General features: G+C 42.7%; 1 protein-coding gene across 1 annotated transcript in view; it reads left to right on the top strand.

The window, feature by feature from the left end:
- Positions 1-22,258, top strand: part of LOC147096421 (cytochrome P450 2H2-like) — a 48,459-nt gene extending 26,201 nt beyond the window's left edge. The window contains exons 3-5 of the mRNA XM_085973819.1: positions 9,129-9,291; positions 10,879-11,028; positions 22,026-22,258. Of these exons, the coding sequence (XP_085829945.1) occupies positions 9,129-9,291; positions 10,879-11,028; positions 22,026-22,258 (546 nt within the window). The remainder of the gene's footprint in view (positions 1-9,128; positions 9,292-10,878; positions 11,029-22,025) is intronic.
- Positions 22,259-22,615: the final 357 nt, after the last annotated feature.

Below are 22,615 nucleotides of genomic sequence, written 5' to 3'. Positions count from 1 at the left end.
CATGAACGAATGTTCGTTTTCCCCAGGAAGTCGACTACGGGAACCACTCTACCAACCTGGCTGACCGCCCCGGGGCCGGTCTGGCTGCGGAAACACGTGAGGGCCCATAAAACGGACCCCCTGGTCGAGAGGGTGAACCTCCTGCACGCCAACCCCCAGTACGCCTACGTGGCGTACCCAGACGGGCGGGAGGACACTGTCTCCCTACGAGACCTCGCACCCTCAGCCGATCCGGAAACACCGCCACCACCCCCCCCAACCCCAGCCCAGGTAGACGGCATGCCGGAACCCCACGAGCCCTCGCCGACCACGCAAACACCAGCATCAACACCGGATAAGGCACCAGCACCGGATAAGGCAACACCACCGCTGCGGCGATCGGAGAGGCTTACGAAGCCTCCGGACAGACTGACCTACCAGAATTGGTAGTACACTTCACCCCGCCGGACTTAATTCTAAACAAGGGGTGAATGTGGTAAACCACGTTCACTATCGTATCACTGTTAGTAGTTAGCACTGTTCACCACTGTTCGTTATAACTGTATCACTGACCACTATTGTATCACGGTACGAGGTCGCCTCTTGCCACACTGCTATACCTGGGATGACCACCGCCGACTCCGCCTTGGCTCCACCCACCAGGCCAGGTATAAAGGTGAGCGACTGACTGGTATTCCTCCTGCTTGGATCGGATCACCCACGAGAGTGGGCTCTGTTATTTAGTCAATAAAAACCTTTAGTCACCTTCGTAACTCTTCGCCTTTTATTGGAGGAATTGATAGGTATATCAATAACCCATAATATTCACTGAAGATTGGTGTGAGTCTGAGTAACAGTGTAAATATATAACCCATAATATTCACTGAAGATTGGTGTGAGTCTGAGTAACAGTGTAAATATATAACCCATAATATTCACTGAAGATTGGTGTGAGTCTGAGTAACAGTGTAAATATATAACCCATAATATTCACTGAAGATTGCTGTGAGTCTGAGTAACAGTGTAATATATAACCCATAATATTCACTGAAGATTGGTGTGAGTCTGAGTAACAGTGTAAATATATAACCCATAATATTCACTGAAGATTGCTGGGAGTCTGAGTAACAGAGTAAATATATAACCCATAATATTCACTGAAGATTGGTGTGAGTCTGAGTAACAGTGTAAATATATAACCCATAATATTCACTGAAGATTGCTCGGAGTCTGAGTAACAGTGTAAATATATAACCCATAATATTCACTGAAGATTGCTGGGAGTCTGACTAACAGTGTAAATATATAACCCATAATATTCACTGAAGATTGGTGTGAGCCTGAGTAACAGTGTAAATATATAACCCATAATATTCACTGAAGATTGCTGGGAGTCTGAGTAACAGTGTAAATATATAACCCATAATATTCACTGAAGATTGCTGGGAGTCTGAGTAACAGTGTAAATATATAACCCATAATATTCACTGAAGATTGCTGGGAATCTGAGTAACAGTGTAAATATATAACCCATAATATTCACTGAAGCTTGGTGTGAGTCTGAGTAACAGTGTAAATATGTAACCCATAATATTCACTGAAGATTGGTGTGAGTCTGAGTAACAGTGTAAATATATAACCCATAATATTCACTGAAGATTGGTGTGAGTCTGAGTAACAGTGTAAATATATAACCTATAATATTCACTGAAGATTGGTGTGAGTCTGAGTAACAGAGTAAATATATAACCCATAATATTCACTGAAGATTGCTGGGAGTCTGAGTAACAGTGTAAATATATAACCCATAATATTCACTGAAGATTGGTGTGAGTCTGAGTAACAGAGTAAATATATAACCCATAATATTCACTGAAGATTGGTGTGAGTCTGAGTAACAGTGTAAATATATAACCCATAATATTCACTGAAGATTGGTGTGAGTCTGAGTAACAGTGTAAATATATAACCCATAATATTCACTGAAGATTGCTGGGAGTCTGAGTAACAGTGTAAATATATAACCCATAATATTCACTGAAGATTGGTGTGAGTCTGAGTAACAGAGTATATATATAACCCATAATATTCACTGAAGATTGCTGGGAGTCTGAGTAACAGTGTAAATATATAACCCATAATATTCTCTGAAGATTGCTGGGAGTCTGAGTAACAGTGTAAATATATAACCCATAATATTCACTGAAGATTGCTGGGAGTCTGAGTAACAGTGTAAATATATAACCCATAATATTCACTGAAGATTGGTGTGAGTCTGAGTAACAGTGTAAATATATAACCCATAATATTCACTGAAGATTGCTGGGAGTCTGAGTAACAGAGTAAATATATAACCCATAATATTCACTGAAGATTGCTGGGAGTCTGAGTAACAGTGTAAATATATAACCCATAATATTCACTGAAGATTGGTGTGAGTCTGAGTAACAGTGCAAATATATAACCCATAATATTCACTGAAGATTGGTGTGAGTCTGAGTAACAGTGTAAATATATAACCCATAATATTCACTGAAGATTGGTGTGAGTCTGAGTAACAGTGTAAATATATAACGCATAATATTCACTGAAGATTGGTGTGAGTCTGAGTAACAGTGTAAATATATAACCCATAATATTCACTGAAGATTGCTGTGAGTCTGAGTAACAGTGTAATATATAACCCATAATATTCACTGAAGATTGGTGTGAGTCTGAGTAACAGTGTAAATATATAACCCATAATATTCACTGAAGATTGCTGGGAGTCTGAGTAACAGAGAAAATATATAACCCATAATATTCACTGAAGATTGGTGTGAGTCTGAGTAACAGTGTAAATATATAACCCATAATATTCACTGAAGATTGGTGTGAGTCTGAGTAACAGTGTAAATATATAACCCATAATATTCACTGAAGATTGGTGTGAGTCTGAGTAACAGTGTAAATATATAACCCATAATATTCACTGAAGATTGGTGTGAGTCTGAGTAACAGTGTAAATATATAACCCATAATATTCACTGAAGATTGCTGGGAGTCTGAGTAACAGAGTAAATATATAACCCATAATATTCACTGAAGATTGCTGGGAGTCTGAGTAACAGTGTAAATATATAACCCATAATATTCACTGAAGATTGGTGTGAGTCTGAGTAACAGTGCAAATATATAACCCATAATATTCACTGAAGATTGGTGTGAGTCTGAGTAACAGTGTAAATATATAACCCATAATATTCACTGAAGATTGGTGTGAGTCTGAGTAACAGTGTAAATATATAACCCATAATATTCACTGAAGATTGGTGTGAGTCTGAGTAACAGTGTAAATATATAACCCATAATATTCACTGAAGATTGCTGTGAGTCTGAGTAACAGTGTAATATATAACCCATAATATTCACTGAAGATTGGTGTGAGTCTGAGTAACAGTGTAAATATATAACCCATAATATTCACTGAAGATTGCTGGGAGTCTGAGTAACAGAGTAAATATATAACCCATAATATTCACTGAAGATTGGTGTGAGTCTGAGTAACAGTGTAAATATATAACCCATAATATTCACTGAAGATTGGTGTGAGTCTGAGTAACAGTGTAAATATATAACCCATAATATTCACTGAAGATTGGTGTGAGTCTGAGTAACAGTGTAAATATATAACCCATAATATTCACTGAAGATTGGTGTGAGTCTGAGTAACAGTGTAAATATATAACCCATAATATTCACTGAAGATTGGTGTGAGTCTGAGTAACAGTGTAAATATAAAGCCCATAATATTCACTGAAGATTGGTGTGAGTCTGAGTAACAGAGTAAATATATAACCCATAATATTCACTGAAGATTGGTGTGAGTCTGAGTAACAGTGTAAATATATAACCCATAATATTCACTGAAGATTGCTGGGAGTCTGAGTAACAGAGTAAATATATAACCCATAATATTCACTGAAGATTGCTGGGAGTCTGAGTAACAGTGTAAATATATAACCCATAATATTCACTGAAGATTGCTGGGAGTCTGAGTAACAGAGTAAATATATAACCCATAATATTCACTGAAGATTGCTGGGAGTCTGAGTAACAGTGTAAATATATAACCCATAATATTCACTGAAGATTGCTGGGAGTCTGAGTAACAGTGTAAATATATAACCCATAATATTCACTGAAGATTGCTGGGAGTCTGAGTAACAGTGTAAATATATAACCCATAATATTCACTGAAGATTGCTGGGAATCTGAGTAACAGTGTAAATATATAACCCATAATATTCACTGAAGATTGGTGTGAGTCTGAGTAACAGTGTAAATATGTAACCCATAATATTCACTGAAGATTGGTGTGAGTCTGAGTAACAGTGTAAATATATAACCCATAATATTCACTGAAGATTGGTGTGAGTCTGAGTAACAGTGTAAATATATAACCTATAATATTCACTGAAGATTGGTGTGAGTCTGAGTAACAGTGTAAATATATAACCCATAATATTCACTGAAGATTGGTGTGAGTCTGAGTAACAGTGTAAATATATAACCCATAATATTCACTGAAGATTGGTGTGAGTCTGAGTAACAGAGTAAATATATAACCCATAATATTCACTGAAGATTGCTGGGAGTCTGAGTAACAGTGTAAATATATAACCCATAATATTCACTGAAGATTGGTGTGAGTCTGAGTAACAGTGTAAATATATAACCCATAATATTCACTGAAGATTGGTGTGAGTCTGAGTAACAGAGTAAATATATAACCCATAATATTCACTGAGGATTGGTGTGAGTCTGAGTAACAGTGTAAATATATAACCTGTAATATTCACTGAAGATTGCTGGGAGTCTGAGTAACAGTGTAAATATATAACCCATAATATTCACTGAAGATTGCTGGGAGTCTGAGTAACAGAGTAAATATATAACCCATAATATTCACTGAAGATTGGTGTGAGTCTGAGTAACAGTGTAAATATATAACCCATAATATTCACTGAAGATTGGTGTGAGTCTGAGTAACAGTGTAAATATATAACCCATAATATTCACTGAAGATTGGTGTGAGTCTGAGTAACAGTGTAAATATATAACCCATAATATTCACTGAAGATTGGTGTGAGTCTGAGTAACAGTGTAAATATATAACCCATAATATTCACTGAAGATTGGTGTGAGTCTGAGTAACAGTGTAAATATAAAGCCCATAATATTCACTGAAGATTGGTGTGAGTCTGAGTAACAGAGTAAATATATAACCCATAATATTCACTGAAGATTGGTGTGAGTCTGAGTAACAGTGTAAATATATAACCCATAATATTCACTGAAGATTGCTGGGAGTCTGAGTAACAGAGTAAATATATAACCCATAATATTCACTGAAGATTGCTGGGAGTCTGAGTAACAGTGTAAATATATAACCCATAATATTCACTGAAGATTGCTGGGAGTCTGAGTAACAGAGTAAATATATAACCCATAATATTCACTGAAGATTGCTGGGAGTCTGAGTAACAGTGTAAATATATAACCCATAATATTCACTGAAGATTGCTGGGAGTCTGAGTAACAGTGTAAATATATAACCCATAATATTCACTGAAGATTGCTGGGAGTCTGAGTAACAGTGTAAATATATAACCCATAATATTCACTGAAGATTGCTGGGAATCTGAGTAACAGTGTAAATATATAACCCATAATATTCACTGAAGATTGGTGTGAGTCTGAGTAACAGTGTAAATATGTAACCCATAATATTCACTGAAGATTGGTGTGAGTCTGAGTAACAGTGTAAATATATAACCCATAATATTCACTGAAGATTGGTGTGAGTCTGAGTAACAGTGTAAATATATAACCTATAATATTCACTGAAGATTGGTGTGAGTCTGAGTAACAGTGTAAATATATAATCCATAATATTCACTGAAGATTGGTGTGAGTCTGAGTAACAGTGTAAATATATAACCCATAATATTCACTGAAGATTGCTGGGAGTCTGAGTAACAGTGTAAATATATAACCCATAATATTCACTGAAGATTGGTCTGAGTAACAGTGTAAATATATAACCCATAATATTCACTGAAGATTGGTGTGAGTCTGAGTAACAGAGTAAATATATAACCCATAATATTCACTGAGGATTGGTGTGAGTCTGAGTAACAGTGTAAATATATAACCTATAATATTCACTGAAGATTGCTGGGAGTCTGAGTAACAGTGTAAATATATAACCCATAATATTCACTGAAGATTGGTGCGAGTCTGAGTAACAGTGTAAATATATAACCCATAATATTCACTGAAGATTGGTGTGAGTCTGAGTAACAGTGTAAATATATAACCCATAATATTCACTGAAGATTGGTGTGAGTCTGAGTAACAGTGTAAATATATAACCCATAATATTCCCTGAAGATTGGTGTGAGTCTGAGTAACAGAGTAAATATATAACCCATAATATTCACTGAAGATTGCTGGGATTCTGAGTAACAGAGTAAATATATAACCCATAATATTCACTGAAGATTGGTGTGAGTCTGAGTAACAGTGTAAATATCTTACCCATAATATTCACTGAAGATTGGTGTGAGTCTGAGTAACAGTGTAAATATATAACCCATAATATTCACTGAAGATTGGTGTGAGTCTGAGTAACAGTGTAAATATATAACCCATAATATTCCCTGAAGATTGGTGTGAGTCTGAGTAACAGTGTAAATATATAACCCATAATATTCCCTGAAGATTGCTGGGAGTCTGAGTAACAGTGTAAATATATAACCCATAATATTCACTGAAGATTGGTGTGAGTCTGAGTAACAGTGTAAATATATAACCCATAATATTCACTGAAGATTGGTGTGAGTCTGAGTAACAGTGTAAATATATAACCCATAATATTCACTGAAGATTGGTGTGAGTCTGAGTAACAGTGTAAATATATAACCTATAATATTCACTGAAGATTGGTGTGAGTCTGAGTAACAGTGTAAATATATAACCCATAATATTCACTGAAGATTGGTGTGAGTCTGAGTAACAGTGTAAATATATAACCTATAATATTCACTGAAGATTGCTGGGAGTCTGAGTAACAGAGTAAATATATAACCCATAATATTCACTGAAGATTGTGTGAGTCTGAGTAACAGTGTAAATATATAACCCATAATATTCACTGAAGATTGCTGGGAGTCTGAGTAACAGTGTAAATATATAACCCATAATATTCACTGAAGATTGGTGTGAGTCTGAGTAACAGTGTAAATATATAACCCATAATATTCACTGAAGATTGGTGTGAGTCTGAGTAACAGTGTAAATATATAACCCATAATATTCACTGAAGATTGGTGTGAGTCTGAGTAACAGAGTAAATATATAACCCATAATATTCACTGAAGATTGGTGTGAGTCTGAGTAACAGTGTAAATATATAACCTATAATATTCACTGAAGATTGGTGTGAGTCTGAGTAACAGTGTAAATATATAACCCATAATATTCACTGAAGATTGGTGTGAGTCTGAGTAACAGTGTAAATATATAACCCATAATATTCACTGAAGATTGGTGTGAGTCTGAGTAACAGTGTAAATATATAACCCATAATATTCACTGAAGATTGGTGTGAGTCTGAGTAACAGTGTAAATATATAACCCATAATATTCCCTGAAGATTGCTGGGAGTCTGAGTAACAGTGTAAATATATAACCCATAATATTCCCTGAAGATTGGTGTGAGTCTGAGTAACAGAGTAAATATATAACCCATAATATTCACTGAAGATTGCTGGGAGTCTGAGTAACAGAGTAAATATATAACCCATAATATTCACTGAAGATTGCTGGGAGTCTGAGTAACAGTGTAAATATATAACCTATAATATTCACTGAAGATTGCTGGGAGTCTGAGTAACAGTGTAAATATATAACCCATAATATTCACTGAAGATTGGTGCGAGTCTGAGTAACAGTGTAAATATATAACCCATAATATTCACTGAAGATTGGTGTGAGTCTGAGTAACAGTGTAAATATATAACCCAAAATATTCACTGAAGATTGCTGGGAGTCTGAGTAACAGTGTAAATATATAACCCATAATATTCACTGAAGATTGCTGGGAGTCTGAGTAACAGTGTAAATATATAACCCATAATATTCACTGAAGATTGGTGTGAGTCTGAGTAACAGTGTAAATATATAACCCATAATATTCACTGAAGATTGCTGGGAGTCTGAGTAACAGTGTAAATATATAACCCATAATATTCACTGAAGATTGGTGTGAGTCTGAGTAACAGAGTAAATATATAACCCATAATATTCACTGAAGATTGCTGGGAGTCTGAGTAACAGAGTAAATATATAACCCATAATATTCCCTGAAGATTGCTGGGAATCTGAGTAACAGTGTAAATATATAACCCATAATATTCACTGAAGATTGCTGGGAGTCTGAGTAACAGAGTAAATATATAACCCATAATATTCACTGAAGATTGGTGTGAGTCTGAGTAACAGAGTAAATATATAACCCATAATATTCACTGAAGATTGCTGGGAGTCTGAGTAACAGAGTAAATATATAACCCATAATATTCCCTGAAGATTGCTGGGAATCTGAGTAACAGTGTAAATATATAACCCATAATATTCACTGAAGATTGCTGGGAGTCTGAGTAACAGAGTAAATATATAACCCATAATATTCACTGAAGATTGCTGGGAATCTGAGGGCCAGGGTGGGATATGAAGGTCAGGACAAGAATGTTAAATCTGATTCTCTCGGGTAGAGGGAACCAGTAGAAGCTTGGTAAGGGTAAGGTCAGATGGGGAGGGGAGTGATTTAGCACGGGTGAGAACATGGGCTCCGTTGCATTGCTCAGCGAACAACAGTGCAATGATCAAAGATTAGTTTTCTCTCTGTCGGTACAATGAACCAGCACAGCATCAGTTTCATTTTGTTCTGAAAGCAAGTTCTTTCATTTTATGTTGCCCGCACAATTAACACAGAATATTTTGCATTCCCACCTGATGTGCATCCTCCATATAAATTAACTAGGAAATCTCTCAATGTACAAAGAATATTAAAAATTTATTCCATTTTTCCACTTTGTGTTTAGCTAGCAGACAAATATGGCAGCATATCTATGACGCGTTTCGGTTCGCGCAAACTCGTGATACTGGCGGATTATGAGACGGTGAAGGATGCATTGATTAACAAGGGTGATATATTTGATGCAAGATACACTACACAACTCAATGCAACAGTCAGTGAAAAAATGGGTAGGTTCATGATATTTTTGGTTCACTGTTCTATTTGTATTTTATTGTGTCTTACCCTAACTTGCCATCATTCTACTCATGCTTATTTTCAATTTCCCTGTCCCTGGACTCTGCACAGTGGTAATCCTAACTTCCATTCTGATGCAGCCATTTAATGTCCATTTACTTTATATTGATTAACATGTCCTCTAAAAAAGGGACAGAATAATGTCAGAGAAACACATTCAGCAATACTATGCGAATATCTCACAGTAATTTCATGGCCAATGCTCTTATTTCAGGATTTTTAAACAGTAAATGTATCACCACTGAACCAGGAGCCCATTGCATTAAGGCCTTGTCTATAATCACTATTTGCACAGAATAACATTAGTCAAACATTTGTAGCCTTTTTATGATGGTTTCTGGTAACTTACACATGCTTAACATGCTGGACTGACTTTCCATAACATATTCAGATGATATTCCTTCATGTGCTTGTACGATATCCCATAATAAGGTTATGGGTAGCTATGGCTCAGTGGGTGGCACTCTCTCTCGCCTCTGAGTCAGAAGATTGTGGGCTCAAGTCCCACTCCAGAGGCTTGAGCACACAAATCTAGGCTGACACAGCAGTGCAGTACTAAGGGAGTGCTGCACTGTCGGAGGTGCCGTCTTTCAGATGAGACGTTAAACTGAAGCCATGTGTGCTCTCTCAGATGGACGTAAAAGATCCCATGGCACTATTTCGAAGAAGAGCAGGGGAGTTATCCCCAGTGTCCTGGCCAATATTTATCCCTCAATCAACATCACCAAAAAACAGATTATCTGGTCATTATCATGTTGCTGTTTGTGGGAGCTTGCTTTGCGCAGATTGGCTGCCACGTTTCCTACATTACAACAGTGACTACACTTCAAAAGTACTTCATTGGCTGTAAAGCGCTTTGGGATGTCCAGTGGTCGTGAAAGGCGCTATAGAAATGCAAGTCTTTCAAGGCTTTCTTTAAATGATATTCCTTAACATGATCATCTGGCATTCCTTAAAAATGCCATGGCATGGTGTTTATTAATATATTTTGCATAACTCACTAAAACTCGGAATACATTCTTAAATACTGAGGGATGACATTTCTTATTGCCAACAGATGACAGTACTTAATGTGCTCAGGTAATGATTTGTAATGTTCTGATGGCATTTGCTAATATGCTAGGATAGCATTCCTTGAAGCACTATGGCATTCCTAAACATGCTGGAATGACATTCCCGAATATGTCGGGATAGCATTCCTGAATTTGCTAGGATAGCATTTCTTAACATGCTGGGATAGAATTCCCTAATACGCTGATATAGCATTCCTTAATGTGCTTGGATAGCATGCCGGAATGGCATTCCTTAACAAGCTATGAAAGTGTTCCTTAGCTGCAGGAATGTCATTCCTTAATATACCGGGATGAAATTCCTTAACATACTGGAATAACATTCCTTAATATATGGTGGACTGAGATGTTAGTTTCTGATAATCACCAAATAGGTTTGTTGTTTGATCTCTAACGTGTGGGCTGTTGCCAGAGCAACCAGATTAACCATTATTTTTGGTACAATTGTAGGTTTGGTTTTCTCTAAGGGTGAAATGTGGAGACAACTGCGCAGATTCACATTATCAACTTTTCGTGATTTCGGAATGGGCAAGAAATCAATTGAAGAGAAAATAATCGAGGAAGCAGTATTCCTGGTCAATGCATTTAAATCTTACAATTGTGAGTTTAACCTCTTTAATTGGTTGCATCGCAATTTACACATCCACATGTTTCAAATCTCACTCATCAGGGTTGTGCTTTGTTTGATTTACATTACCAGGAATATTACAAAGGGCCAAGAGAGAAGGTGAGATGAAGCACGAAGTAGAGGTTAGGTGGTGCAAACTGGGCTTTAAAGACCAGGAGGGGGAAAAGACTACAGAAGACCAAGAATTCAAAGTTTTAAGGCCCTTGGGAAAGATGAAATTGGACATGGGAGGGACAGGAAAATCAGGTGGAATCGCTTTTGCCGCCCATTGTACCACACGCCCGATATTCTGTTCTATTGAAATCAAAGGAACTGAATATCAGACAGGGCATAATTTTTCATAACTGTAAACATTTTTATTATATTGCCCCATAAAATGTGTTAATCTAATTAAAAATACCAATTTTTTCCAAATCTTTCTTTGTATTTGTATTTCCTCATACCAGGCGGCATCCTAGTGAAACAAAAGCAAAATACTGCGGATGCTGGAAATCTGAAATAAAAACAGAAAATGCTGGAAATATTCAGTAGGCCAGGCCACATCTGTGGAGAGAGAAACAGAGTTAACGTTTCAGGTCGATGACTCTTCGTCAGAACTGGCAAAAGTTAGAGGTGTAACAGATTTTTAAGCAAGTGTAGGAGCAGGGAAAGGGGGGGAGGGGAGGAAAGAACAGAAAGGAAGGTCTGTGATAGGGTGGAAGGCAGGAGAGATTAAAAGACAAAAGGGATGATGGAGCAAGGCAAAAGGAGATGGTAATGGGACAAGTTAAGAAACAAAAGATGACTCTAGATGAGGTGTAAATGGCAATGGCAGAATCATCAACAGCTGCCCTGTGAGAGAGAAAAAAAAATAAAGCATCCTCGTGAATTTGCATTGTACCCTCACTATAGTCTCATTATCCTTCCTGTAATGTGGAGCCGAATACTGCAAATAATATTCTGAGGTTTATTAAAGTTTTATATTTCATCATTACCTCTGGGCTGCTAAAATCTATACCTCTCAAGATAAAGCCTAGAATTGTATTCGTTTTTTTTTACAGCCTTTAATGTCCCGTGATACGGTACCCCAAATCCCTCTGCGCTTCCCCAGCACAGAGCTCACTTCCATTCAGAGTGCAATTCCTGCTGTTATCATCACCTGGAAATGTTAGAGGTCAGAGTAGGACAACTCATGAATGATGAACTCTTCGCCTTTTCCAACCTGTACTGCTGACTTTCTATCTCGTAACACGATTGGCACCGGAAATATAATTGAAATATTTAGCAGAACCAGGAGCACCTGTAAGAAACCCATCTCCTCAAATGTTAGTGGAGATTAACTCCAGTGCCATAAACTCTGAATTCTTTTGAAATGAATTGATGGATTCTGCTTGGGTTTACGGTTGAGAATTTCACATTCTAACCACTGCTCAGTTGGATTTCCCAACAGGTCAGAAGGTAGGAAATGACCTTAGCAGTGAAAGTGCAGAAATGCACGGCATTCAACTTGTTTAAAAGGAGGACATCACTTCTCTGGGGCAAGTAGCACAGAATGAGGAGAAGGGAAACCCAGCCCCTCACTTACATCATAGAAACATAGAAGATAGGAGCAGGAGTAGGCCATTCGGCCCCTCGAGCCTGCTCCGCCATTCAATGCGATCATGGCTGATCATCCAAATTCAGTACCCTGTCCCCACATTCTCCCCATATCCCTTGATCCCTTTAGCCTTAAGAAATATATCCAACTCCTTCTTGAATATATTTAATGAATTGGCCTCTACTGCCTTCTGTGGTAGAGAATTCCACAGGCTCACCACTCTCTGGGTGAAGAAATTCCTCCTCATTTCTGTCCTAAATGGCCCACCCCTTATCCTTAGACTGTGACCCCTGGTTCTCGACTCCCCGACCATCAGGAACATCCTTCCTGTCCAGTCCTGTCAGAATTTTATATGTTTCAAATAACAAGCATATCAGAGCTCCTAATAAGAACATAAGAAGAAATTGGAGCAGGAGTTGACCATACAGCCCCTCGAGCCTGCTACGCCATTCAATAAGATCACGGCTGATCATCAATAAGATTGCAAAACTCCTCCGCGTAGAGCTTGGAATGGCAGCCGAGTGACCACATGGCGAACTCGGGGACTGGGTAGCCACAAGACCTACTCCCAGAATCTCTGACCCTGCACACGGGCTGCGTCCAAAGGATCCCATAACGTTACAGTCCAGAATCAGGTTGCGTAGCCAGTGATTCTCGTCATGAGCCAGTGGGGGTGAAACTCAACATCAGCGGGGGCGCAAAAAGAGCGTCAGCGGATCAGCTGCTGGTTATACACACGGTCCGGTTTACCTTTGCATTGATGGCAATGGGTGTATAATGGGCAGCTGATCCGCTAACACCCGTTTTGCGCCCTGCTGAAGTTGTATCTCACCCCCCAACGAATGAAACACCACTCTCACCTTGCTCTCTATACTCTTTAAATTCCTCTTTTCAAGGAACGAATTCCTTTAAAAAATAATTATGGACTCCGCTTTAACAAACGTTTGCAGCAGAAAAGTTCACATTCCAAGCACCCTCGATGTAAAGAACTTTTGTAACTTCTTCTATTATTCTGATTATCTTAATGTCTCTCATTACCTTCTCACTGAATAGTGGACATTATCTATTACCATGCACTTTATCATAATCCTTTGTCCTGATTGGTCTATTGGCCTTTATTGCTCACCTATTAACCAGCTCAACTGTGGTGTAAAAAAAAAATCAAACTTCTCAACTCTCACTTTAAAACTGCCAATCCCACAGAGGCGCCGACAGCTCGCCCGCATTATATAGAAGACTCCCGAGACCCAATATCGGGTCTCCCGGTTCGGGCACACGTCACGGCTGCACCGCCGCCTTCACGCTCGAAACCAGGCGCCAACGATTTTGCATGAGTTTCATTCTCGCTCTGTACGTTTTCCGGTATGAGTATTTATAACGGTGACACTTGGCGCACTGGGCTGTGGTATCTGTATGAGAATCTGAGCACTAGATTACCTGGCGAATAGTACAGTTTGGGACAGCAATTTCTGACCGTTCAAGCACGTTCTCTGATTAATATTGTGGGCGCATTGGCTGCGGAAGGAGCGCAAGTCAACCCGAGCACCTCACCCACCCACCCCTTCAACCACCGCCTGCCCCACCTGTGACAGAGACTGTGGGCTGGATTTTGTCATTGGGGCGGGCTGGGGTCGCGTCATCTGCTTTTCGTGTTATCCACCCGATTCCAAATCGATGTGGGAGATTGATGCGATTTTCACCTAATTGGGCAATTGAGTTCCAGCGTGTGGGAACCCATGGCCCAATTAGTTTTTTCAGTCTGAAACTCGCCTCCGATGATGTCATCATTGCTGCTGCATTTAAGGTCTGCAAGAAGCCTTGCTTCTTCTGCAGACTGCCAACCTTTTGGCCTTTGCAGTGAGAGGACCTGGAGGCAGAATGAACAGCGGGAGACCTAAGTCTGCTCCCAGATTTGATGATGTCGCCCTGCAAGCTTTGGTGGAGGGAGCGAGAGCTAGTAAGGCGGTGCTCTTCCCTTCTTCAGGGAGGAAGAAGCCTCCCCAGCAGACGAAGGCTGTGTGGATCCAGGTGGCCCAGGAGGCCAACTCGTTGTCGATGATCCGCAGAACCTGGCTTCAGTGCAGGAAGAGGTTTCATGACCTTCTGTGCACTGGAAAAGTGAGTGTGAATTTGCCATCACCCTCAATCTGATCCGCATTGCCTCACCTCACCAGCACTCAGCTTTAGCCACCTCTTCCTCCACATCCCACTTGACACTTGTAAGAAGTCACACAACACCAGGTTATAGTCCAACAGCTTTATTTGAAATCACAAGCTTTCGGAGCGCTGCTCCTTCGTCAGGTGAAGTGGAGAAATGCGTAAAGACACAGCTTATATAGTCAGAGAATCATGTCAGATGTTTACAGGTAATCTTTCCAACTGCCATTTATCACACCTCGGCAGAGAGATAATCACAGCAATCAAAGGTGTGAATGGTGTCCAAACAGGTCAGTCAGGAAAACATTACATCAAAGAACAATGAGGTGGGGTCAAATATTGCAGATGCTGGGGTCTGTATGAAAAACAAAAAAACAGACAAAATTTTTTTTTGCTGGAAATCAAAGCAGGTCTGGCTGCATCTGTGTAGAGAGAACAAGCCAATGTCGACTCGAGTCTGGATGACCCTGCGTCAGGTGGGGTTACATGTAGCGTGACATGAACCCAAGATCTCGGTTGAGGCCATCCTCATGGGTGCGGAACTTGGCTATCAGTGTCTGCTCGACGATTTTGCGTTGTCGTGTGTCTCGAAGGCCGCCTTGGAGAATGCTTAACCGAAGATCGGAGGCTGAATGTCCTTGACTGCTGACGTGTTCCCCGACTGGGAGGGAACACTCCTGCCTGGTGATTGTTGCGCGGTGTCCGTTCATCCGTTGTCGCAGTGTCTGCATGGTCTCGCCGATGTACCATGCTCCGGGGCATCCTTTCCTGCAACGTATGAGGTAGACAACGTTGGCCGAGTCACATGAGTATGTACCATGTACCTGGTGGGTGGTGTCCTCACGTGTGATGATGGTATCTGTGTTGATGATCTGGCATATCTTGCAGAGGTTGCTGTGGCAGGGTTGTGTGGTGTCGTGGTCGCTGTTCTCCTAAAAGCTGGGTAATTTGCTGCGAACGATGGTCTGTTTGAGGTTAGGCGGCTGTTTGAAAGCGAGTAGTGGAGGCGTGGGGATGGCCTTAGCGAGGTGTTCATCGTCATTGATGACATGTTGAAGGCTGCGAAGAACATGGCGTAGTTTCTCCGCTCCGGGGAAGTACTGGACGACGAAGGGTACTCTGTTGGTTGTGTCCCGTGTTTGTCTTCTGAGGAGGTCGATGCAATTTTTCGCTGTGGCCCGTCGGAACTGTCGATTGACGAGTCGAGCGTCATATCCTGTTCTTACAAGGGCGTCTTTCAGTGTCTGTAGGTGTCCATCGCGTTCCTCCTCGTCTGAGCAGATCCTGTGTATTCGCAGGGCTTGTCCATAGGGGATGGCTTCTTTAACGTGGTTAGGGTGGAAGCTGGAGAAGTGAAGCATCGTGAGGTTGTCCGTGGGCTTGCGGTAGAGTGAAGTGCTGAGGTGTCCGTCTTTGATGGAGATTCGTGTGTCCAAGAATGAAACCGATTCTGAGGAGTAGTCCATGGTGAGTTTGATGGTGGGATGGAACTTGTTGATGTTATCGTGTAGTCTTTTCAGTGATTCTTCGCCGTGGGTCCATAGGAAGAAAATGTCATCGATGTATCTGGTGTATAGCGTTGGTTGGAGATCCTGTGCAGCGAAGAAGTCTTGCTCGAACTTGTGCATGAAGATGTTGGCGTATTGGGGTGCGAATTTGGTCCCCATGGCTGTTCCGTGTGTTTGGGTAAAGAACTGGTTGTCGAAGGTGAAGACATTGTGGTCAAGGATGAAGCGGATGAGTTGTAGGATGGCGTCTGGAGATTGGCTGTTGTTGGCGTTGAGTACTGAGGCTGTCGCAGCGATGCCGTCATCGTGGGGGATACTGGTGTAGAGTGCCGAGACATCCATCGTGGCGAGGAGTGTTCCTGGTTCAACTGGTCCGTGGGTGCTGAGTTTCTGTAAGAAGTCTGTAGTGTCGCGACAGAAGCTGGGGGTTCCTTGTACGATGGGTTTCAGGATGCCCTCGACATATCCAGAGAGGTTCTCACACAGGGTTCCGTTGCCTGATGCGATGGGACGTCCGGGTGTGTTGGCTTTGTGTATCTTTGGGAGGCAGTAGAAGTCTCCCACGCGGGGAGTACGTGGGATGAGAGCACGTAGGATGCTTTGAAGATCTGGATCGAAGGTCTTGATCAGTCTGTTGAGTTGGCGGGTGTGTTCTTTGGTCGGATCTGCGGGTAACTGTCTGTAGTGTTCCTGGTTGTCCAGTTGTCGGTATACTTCTTTGCAATAGTCCGTTCTGTTCTGTATGACAATAGCGCCTCCTTTGTCTACTGGTTTGATGACGATGTTGCGGTTGGTCTTGAGAGCGTGGATGGCGTTGCGTTGTGCTCGGGTGACATTCTGGACTGTCTTGTGAGTGCGGCTGTTGAATCTGGCGTTGATGCATCTCCTGACAGCTTGAGCATACATGTCAAGCTTAGGGCAGCGACCCTCCGGAGGGGTCCAATTTGACTCTTTCTTCTTCAGTTGCTGCACTGCGGATCCCTCTGTCTGCTGTTCCGGATCATTGATTGTCTCATTGGGTTCGCTGCTGACATCTTGGGACACTGACATCCCTGCACCCTTACCCATTCCCTCTCTCTCTATGGTCACATTCACCTAGCTATTCGACTATGCAGCCCTCACACTCCCTATCACTGTAATGCTATGAAAACAACTTACAAAACACAGGGAGGGCCCTTGGTCTTGCCAACTCACTCCATCTTTGTCTCCTTCTAAGCATCTATGCTAAGGATTCTCTACACTCCTTCATTCTCACTTAAACTCCACTTGTCTCCCTCATTGCAGGAAAAGAGAGCTCACAATAAGAGGGAAAGAGCGAGGACAGGAGGAGGGCCACCCTCAGTAGCCCACCTCACCCCTTGGGAGGAGGCGGCCCTGGAGATTGTGGGGCTCGAGGACGATGCGCAAGTGGGGGATGGACAGACGGGTGCATCAGAGAAAGCTGGTGACAGGATAGTTTTTCATCTCTCTCATTGACATTGCATGAGTCGCTGTTAATGATTCTGAAGCTCTAACAGATGGACTTATGATCATCTGCAATATGCAATGTGCATGTAACCTTGGCCTCACATCTCTGACTCTTTCCTTTACTCCCCCACAGGACCATCGCAAGCACCCATCCCCACTATCCAGGAGGAACAGCCTGAGCATCCAGGCTCCTCAGAGGAAGCTGGAACCTCTGAGGGCGCAGCGTCAGCAGAATTCAGCGCACCCAGCACCAGCGCAGACACTCACACCTCGGTGGGACCATCGCGAGATAGAGTAGTGTTGTCACCTGGTGTATCACAGCTCACAAGTGAGCATCAGCAGATTGTGGAGACAGGGACAGCAGTGGAGAGTCCTAGTTGGAGGGCGCAGGACTCTGCCAGCTCGGCTCAGCTGCATGTCGACCCTCTGCCTCTGGGTCCATCCAGAAGAGCAATGGTGCTGGAACTCCAGGAACAGGTGCAGGAGTCTCTGGCAGGTTTTTTCTCCAGGGTCGCTGTGAGTTTGGAGCGAATGCAGGAGTCCATCGCGAACATGAGCAGAGCCTTTGTGGAGTCATTGGCGCATGAACGCAGCACCACGGAGAGGATGGCAACCTCCGTGGAAAGGATGGCTACAGTAGATAAGAGGATGGCTATGGCCATGGAGGAGCTAAGTCGCCAGAGTGTAGAAAACATGGTGAGTGTTCAGAATAGACTGACACCTCTGGAGGAGCGATGGTCAGCTATTGAACAGAGAAACGAGACCTTCATGGAAGTACTTCTGAGTAGGACTGCCAGTGCAGATACGGGTCCCCATGGCCCCCCTGATGTGCAGCAAGGAGCTCTCAAGCCACTTGCAAGCGCTGAGGTGGACCTGACCCATGAGAGGGATGTTGGTGGCAGAGAACAAGGAAGTGGGGGCCCCTCTCCAAGCGCTCACACTTCCATGCCACTGCCAAGTCCTCGGTCAGAGCCCCATCAGAGTCTCTACCCAACTGAGATCGGCGTCTCAATCCCTGCACAACTGCAGCAGCAGCAGACTGTTGCCGAGCCCTCACAGGTTCGCAACCCCAGCGGATGAACGTCAAAGGTGTCGAGACAGGAGCAGCAAGAAAGTGAGCAAGGGGCCTCCACATCTGCTGAAGCCACAGGGGAAGCACAACGTAGGAGCATGCGTAAGAGAAAGATACTGCACAAATAGTCACAAGGGTAGTCACTTGGGTGAACTGTGTTTATTTTTAAAATGCCATCAGTTGGTTATTGTAAATAAAAATTCTGATGGCAACTGTTGCAGTTGTGGCGTGTGTCATTTCACAAATGGGACTTCCACATTGAGGGCTTAGGATTACTTGCAATTGTCAGTATGGTGGTCAGATTGCTAGGAATCCGCTGGTCCTTGGCCATTGTCGATGCTCTGGTAAGAAGCTGCGAGGCAAAAGTGCTTGATTGGCTAGGCTAAGCAAATCTGGCCAAGATGAGTGCGTTCCTTGCATCCCGGGCAGCAATGTTCTCGTGTACTGCTGCTGCTGGTTCATGGGCCTCTGCAAGATGTTCATTTTCGCTCTCCTCCTCCTCATCTGAGGAGGGTATGTGAGGAGCCACTTGGTCCTCAGGAATCTGCAAGGCACGACGCTGTGCCATGTTGTGAAGTGCACAGCAAACCACGACGATTCTGGAGACCCTGGCTGCTGAGTACTGCAGGGCTCCACCTGATCTATCCAGGCATCTGAAGTGCATCTTCAGCATGCCGATGGTTTGCTCGATTATGGATCCGGTGGAAATATGGCTGTAGTTGTAGCTCGCCTCAGCTTCGTTGGATGGACTCTTCAACGGTGTCATTAGCCACGTCTTCAGGGGATAGACCTTGTCTCTAAGTAGCCATCCGTTAAGTTGGCCTGGTGGACTGAAGAGCGGAGGCACACTAGACTGGCGCAGTATGAAGGAGTCATGGCAACTGCCAGGGTACTTGGCACAAACATGCAAAATTTCCTTCTTGTGGTCACACACCAACTGCACGTTGAGGGAGTGGAGGCCCTTACAGTTGACAAAAATACCTGGATTACGATGGGGTGCCTTAAGGGCCACATGTGGGCAGTCAACGACGCCCTGCACCCCTGGAAAGCCTGCCAGATTAGCTAATCCAACCGCACGCGCCGTGACGCTTGATCCTTGGAGAAATGGATGTGATTGTGCGTGATGGCAAAGAGGGCAGCGGTTACCTGCGTGATGCAAGTGCGTGCGGCCGCCTGGGAGATGCCGCTGATGTCTGCTACTGATCCCTGGAATGAGCCTGAAGCAAAAGCATTGAGTGCGGTGGTGACTTTGACGGCCACTGGTAAGGGTTGTCCACCTGCTCCTCTGGACTCCAGGCCTTGCTGCACCATTGCGCAGATGTCACCCACTACCTCGCGCGAAAGTCGGAGCCGCCTTTGGCACTGCTGCTCAGACATGTTGAGGTAGCTCACCCTGTGTCTGTAGACCCTGTTTGGGGGGTATCTCCTGCGCCGACGGGCTTCCATGGGCTGGCGCCTTCTGGCCTGTGCAGCTTCAGGTGGGTGAGCAGCAGCTTGGCGCTCCTGTTGTTGCCGCTGCTGTTGGTGCTGCTGTTGTTCATGGTTCTGCTGCTGCCGCAGCTGGTCTTCGTCCGAATCTGATTTCCAGGAGGAAAGGAAATAAATGTTCCCCATGCTTCTGGTAGATGCCTCAGTTGAGGAAGCGCTCAGTCAAGGTGGCGAGAGGGGTTTCCCAGGAGGTCACACTGGAGATGGGTGTCAGGATCCAAACTTCCACAGCTGTGGTTATGCCTGCTAATATTCCCCCAGACCTGAGACAACAAAGTCCTGCCACCTGCACATGATGACTGATCAAATCTCCTATTTAATGGTGGAGCTGCAGCTGATAGTCAGCAATCCAATTGTGCTCCCGTCAGGTTTCATCGTCGTGTTTCAGAGGAGACGTGAATCACGTGGGAAACATGTTAAAATTGGAAAGGCCTCTCAAAATGGGATTATAGAGGCAATTTAGTGGTTGTTAAGGGCCTTAAGGACCTATCCCCCCTCTTGGAGGCGGGATGGAGACGGGATCAAAAACCACACATTTGGGAAAATTGCTTGGAGGCAGGATGGAGGCAGGGTTGAGCCCATCTGCCACTTTTTGCAATTTTAACACCCCACACGCCTCCATTCCCGCCTCCTCGGGCCTGGCAAAATCCAGCCCTGTAGGTCCCGCATTGGACTCATCACTCACCTGCGAACTCATTTTTAGTGTGGGAGCAATAATAATAATAATCAACTTTATTGTCATTGTTAGTGCACAAGTGCAGTACAACGAAATGTAGGCTTGCGGCTCCCGAGAGTGTACATTTAGATTAAGACATTTAAACATTCAACATTCATTTGGCTTGTAATACATTAACATAAACATAAACATAATAAAGTGCATTGGCAGATGTGCAGGCTTTAGAGTTTATTTGTGGAGTTCAGTAGGATGACGGCCCTGGGAAAGAAGCTGTTCCTAAATCTGGTCGTACGGGTGCGAATGCATCTGTAGCGTCTCCCAGATGGCAGGAGGGCGAACAGACTGTGGCTGTGGTGGGTAGGGTCTTTGATGATGGTCCGTGACCTCCGTAAACAGCGTTTCTGGTATATGTGCTCTATGGTCAGTAGCCGGGTGCCGGTAATGCGTTGGGCAGTTTTGACTACCCGTTGCAGGGCTTTCCGGTCATAGTAGCTACAGCTGCCATACCATACTGTGATACAGTTCGTCAGGATGCTCTCTATTGTGCAGCGGTAAAAGTTAGAGAGGATCAGGGGTGACAGGTTACATCCCTTCAGCCTCCTTAGGAAATATAGGCGCTGCTGGGCCTTCTTCACCAGAGAGGAGGTATTGAGGGACCAGGAGAGGTCTTCCGTGATGTGGACTCCGAGAAACTTAAAGCTGTCCACCCTTTCCACCACAGCCCCATGGCTGTGGATGGGGGTGTGACTTCCGCCTTTAGACTTCCTGAAGTCCACAATGATTTCTTTGGTTCCGAGGGACTGCCTAAGATTGGCTGTTTGCCAATGGTAAATGAAAGAATTTTTCTTTAAAACTTTTTGCCAAACAACTAACCCCTGCATATATTGTACAAATTACAGAGAAACATTTCTATCCGAGGCATAAAACATTGAAATCTCCATATGGCAGCAGGTTGTATAATCTATCTGTCCCTGAGCTGATTGAAACTCAGCATCATTTATTCCAATAGCTTCTCTTGTTTCCAGGTCAGCCTTTCGACACAAAAATTCACATGGACACGGCCGCTGGTAATGTCATAGCCATTATGCTGTTTCAGAAACGATTTGATTCTGAAGATGAATCATTCAAGAGATTTATAGAACTCATGCATCAAGTTAACGAGGCTGGTGGAAGCCAAATGGTTCAGGTATGTCTGATTGTGTCATCATTTTCCAGGTCACAAGAGTGCCCTCGTGAACAACTAATTGTTCCAAACTGAAACTAATTGAAACTCTGGAAATTTAACAATGATGTTTACTTCACAGTCAAAGAAAAGACAAAGGAATTCAGTCCAACTCTGGTCCCATAGCATTCAGGATCTTATATTCTTATAAAATAGGGTTCAGGATCTTATTCAAATACAATAATACCATGGGATTCAGGACCTTATTCTAATAGTATAATACAATGGGATTCAGGACCTTATTTAAAGAGGATAATACAATGGTGAAGTGGAGTATTTGAAATAAACACTTGACACCAGGTCTGCGTTCGAAGCTTCAAGCAGTCTTTATTCGCACCGGTGGGGAGACAACCTGCTATCTGTCTAGCCAGACTTCTCTCCAATGATACAAAA

The sequence above is a fragment of the Somniosus microcephalus genome, unplaced genomic scaffold (assembly GCF_052327205.1).
Source record: "Somniosus microcephalus isolate GS21.2 unplaced genomic scaffold, FLI_Smic_1.0 unresolved_chr1, whole genome shotgun sequence".
In the NCBI taxonomy this organism is placed as follows: Eukaryota; Metazoa; Chordata; class Chondrichthyes; order Squaliformes; family Somniosidae; genus Somniosus; species Somniosus microcephalus.
This window is presented reverse-complemented; position numbering and strand designations above follow the sequence as displayed.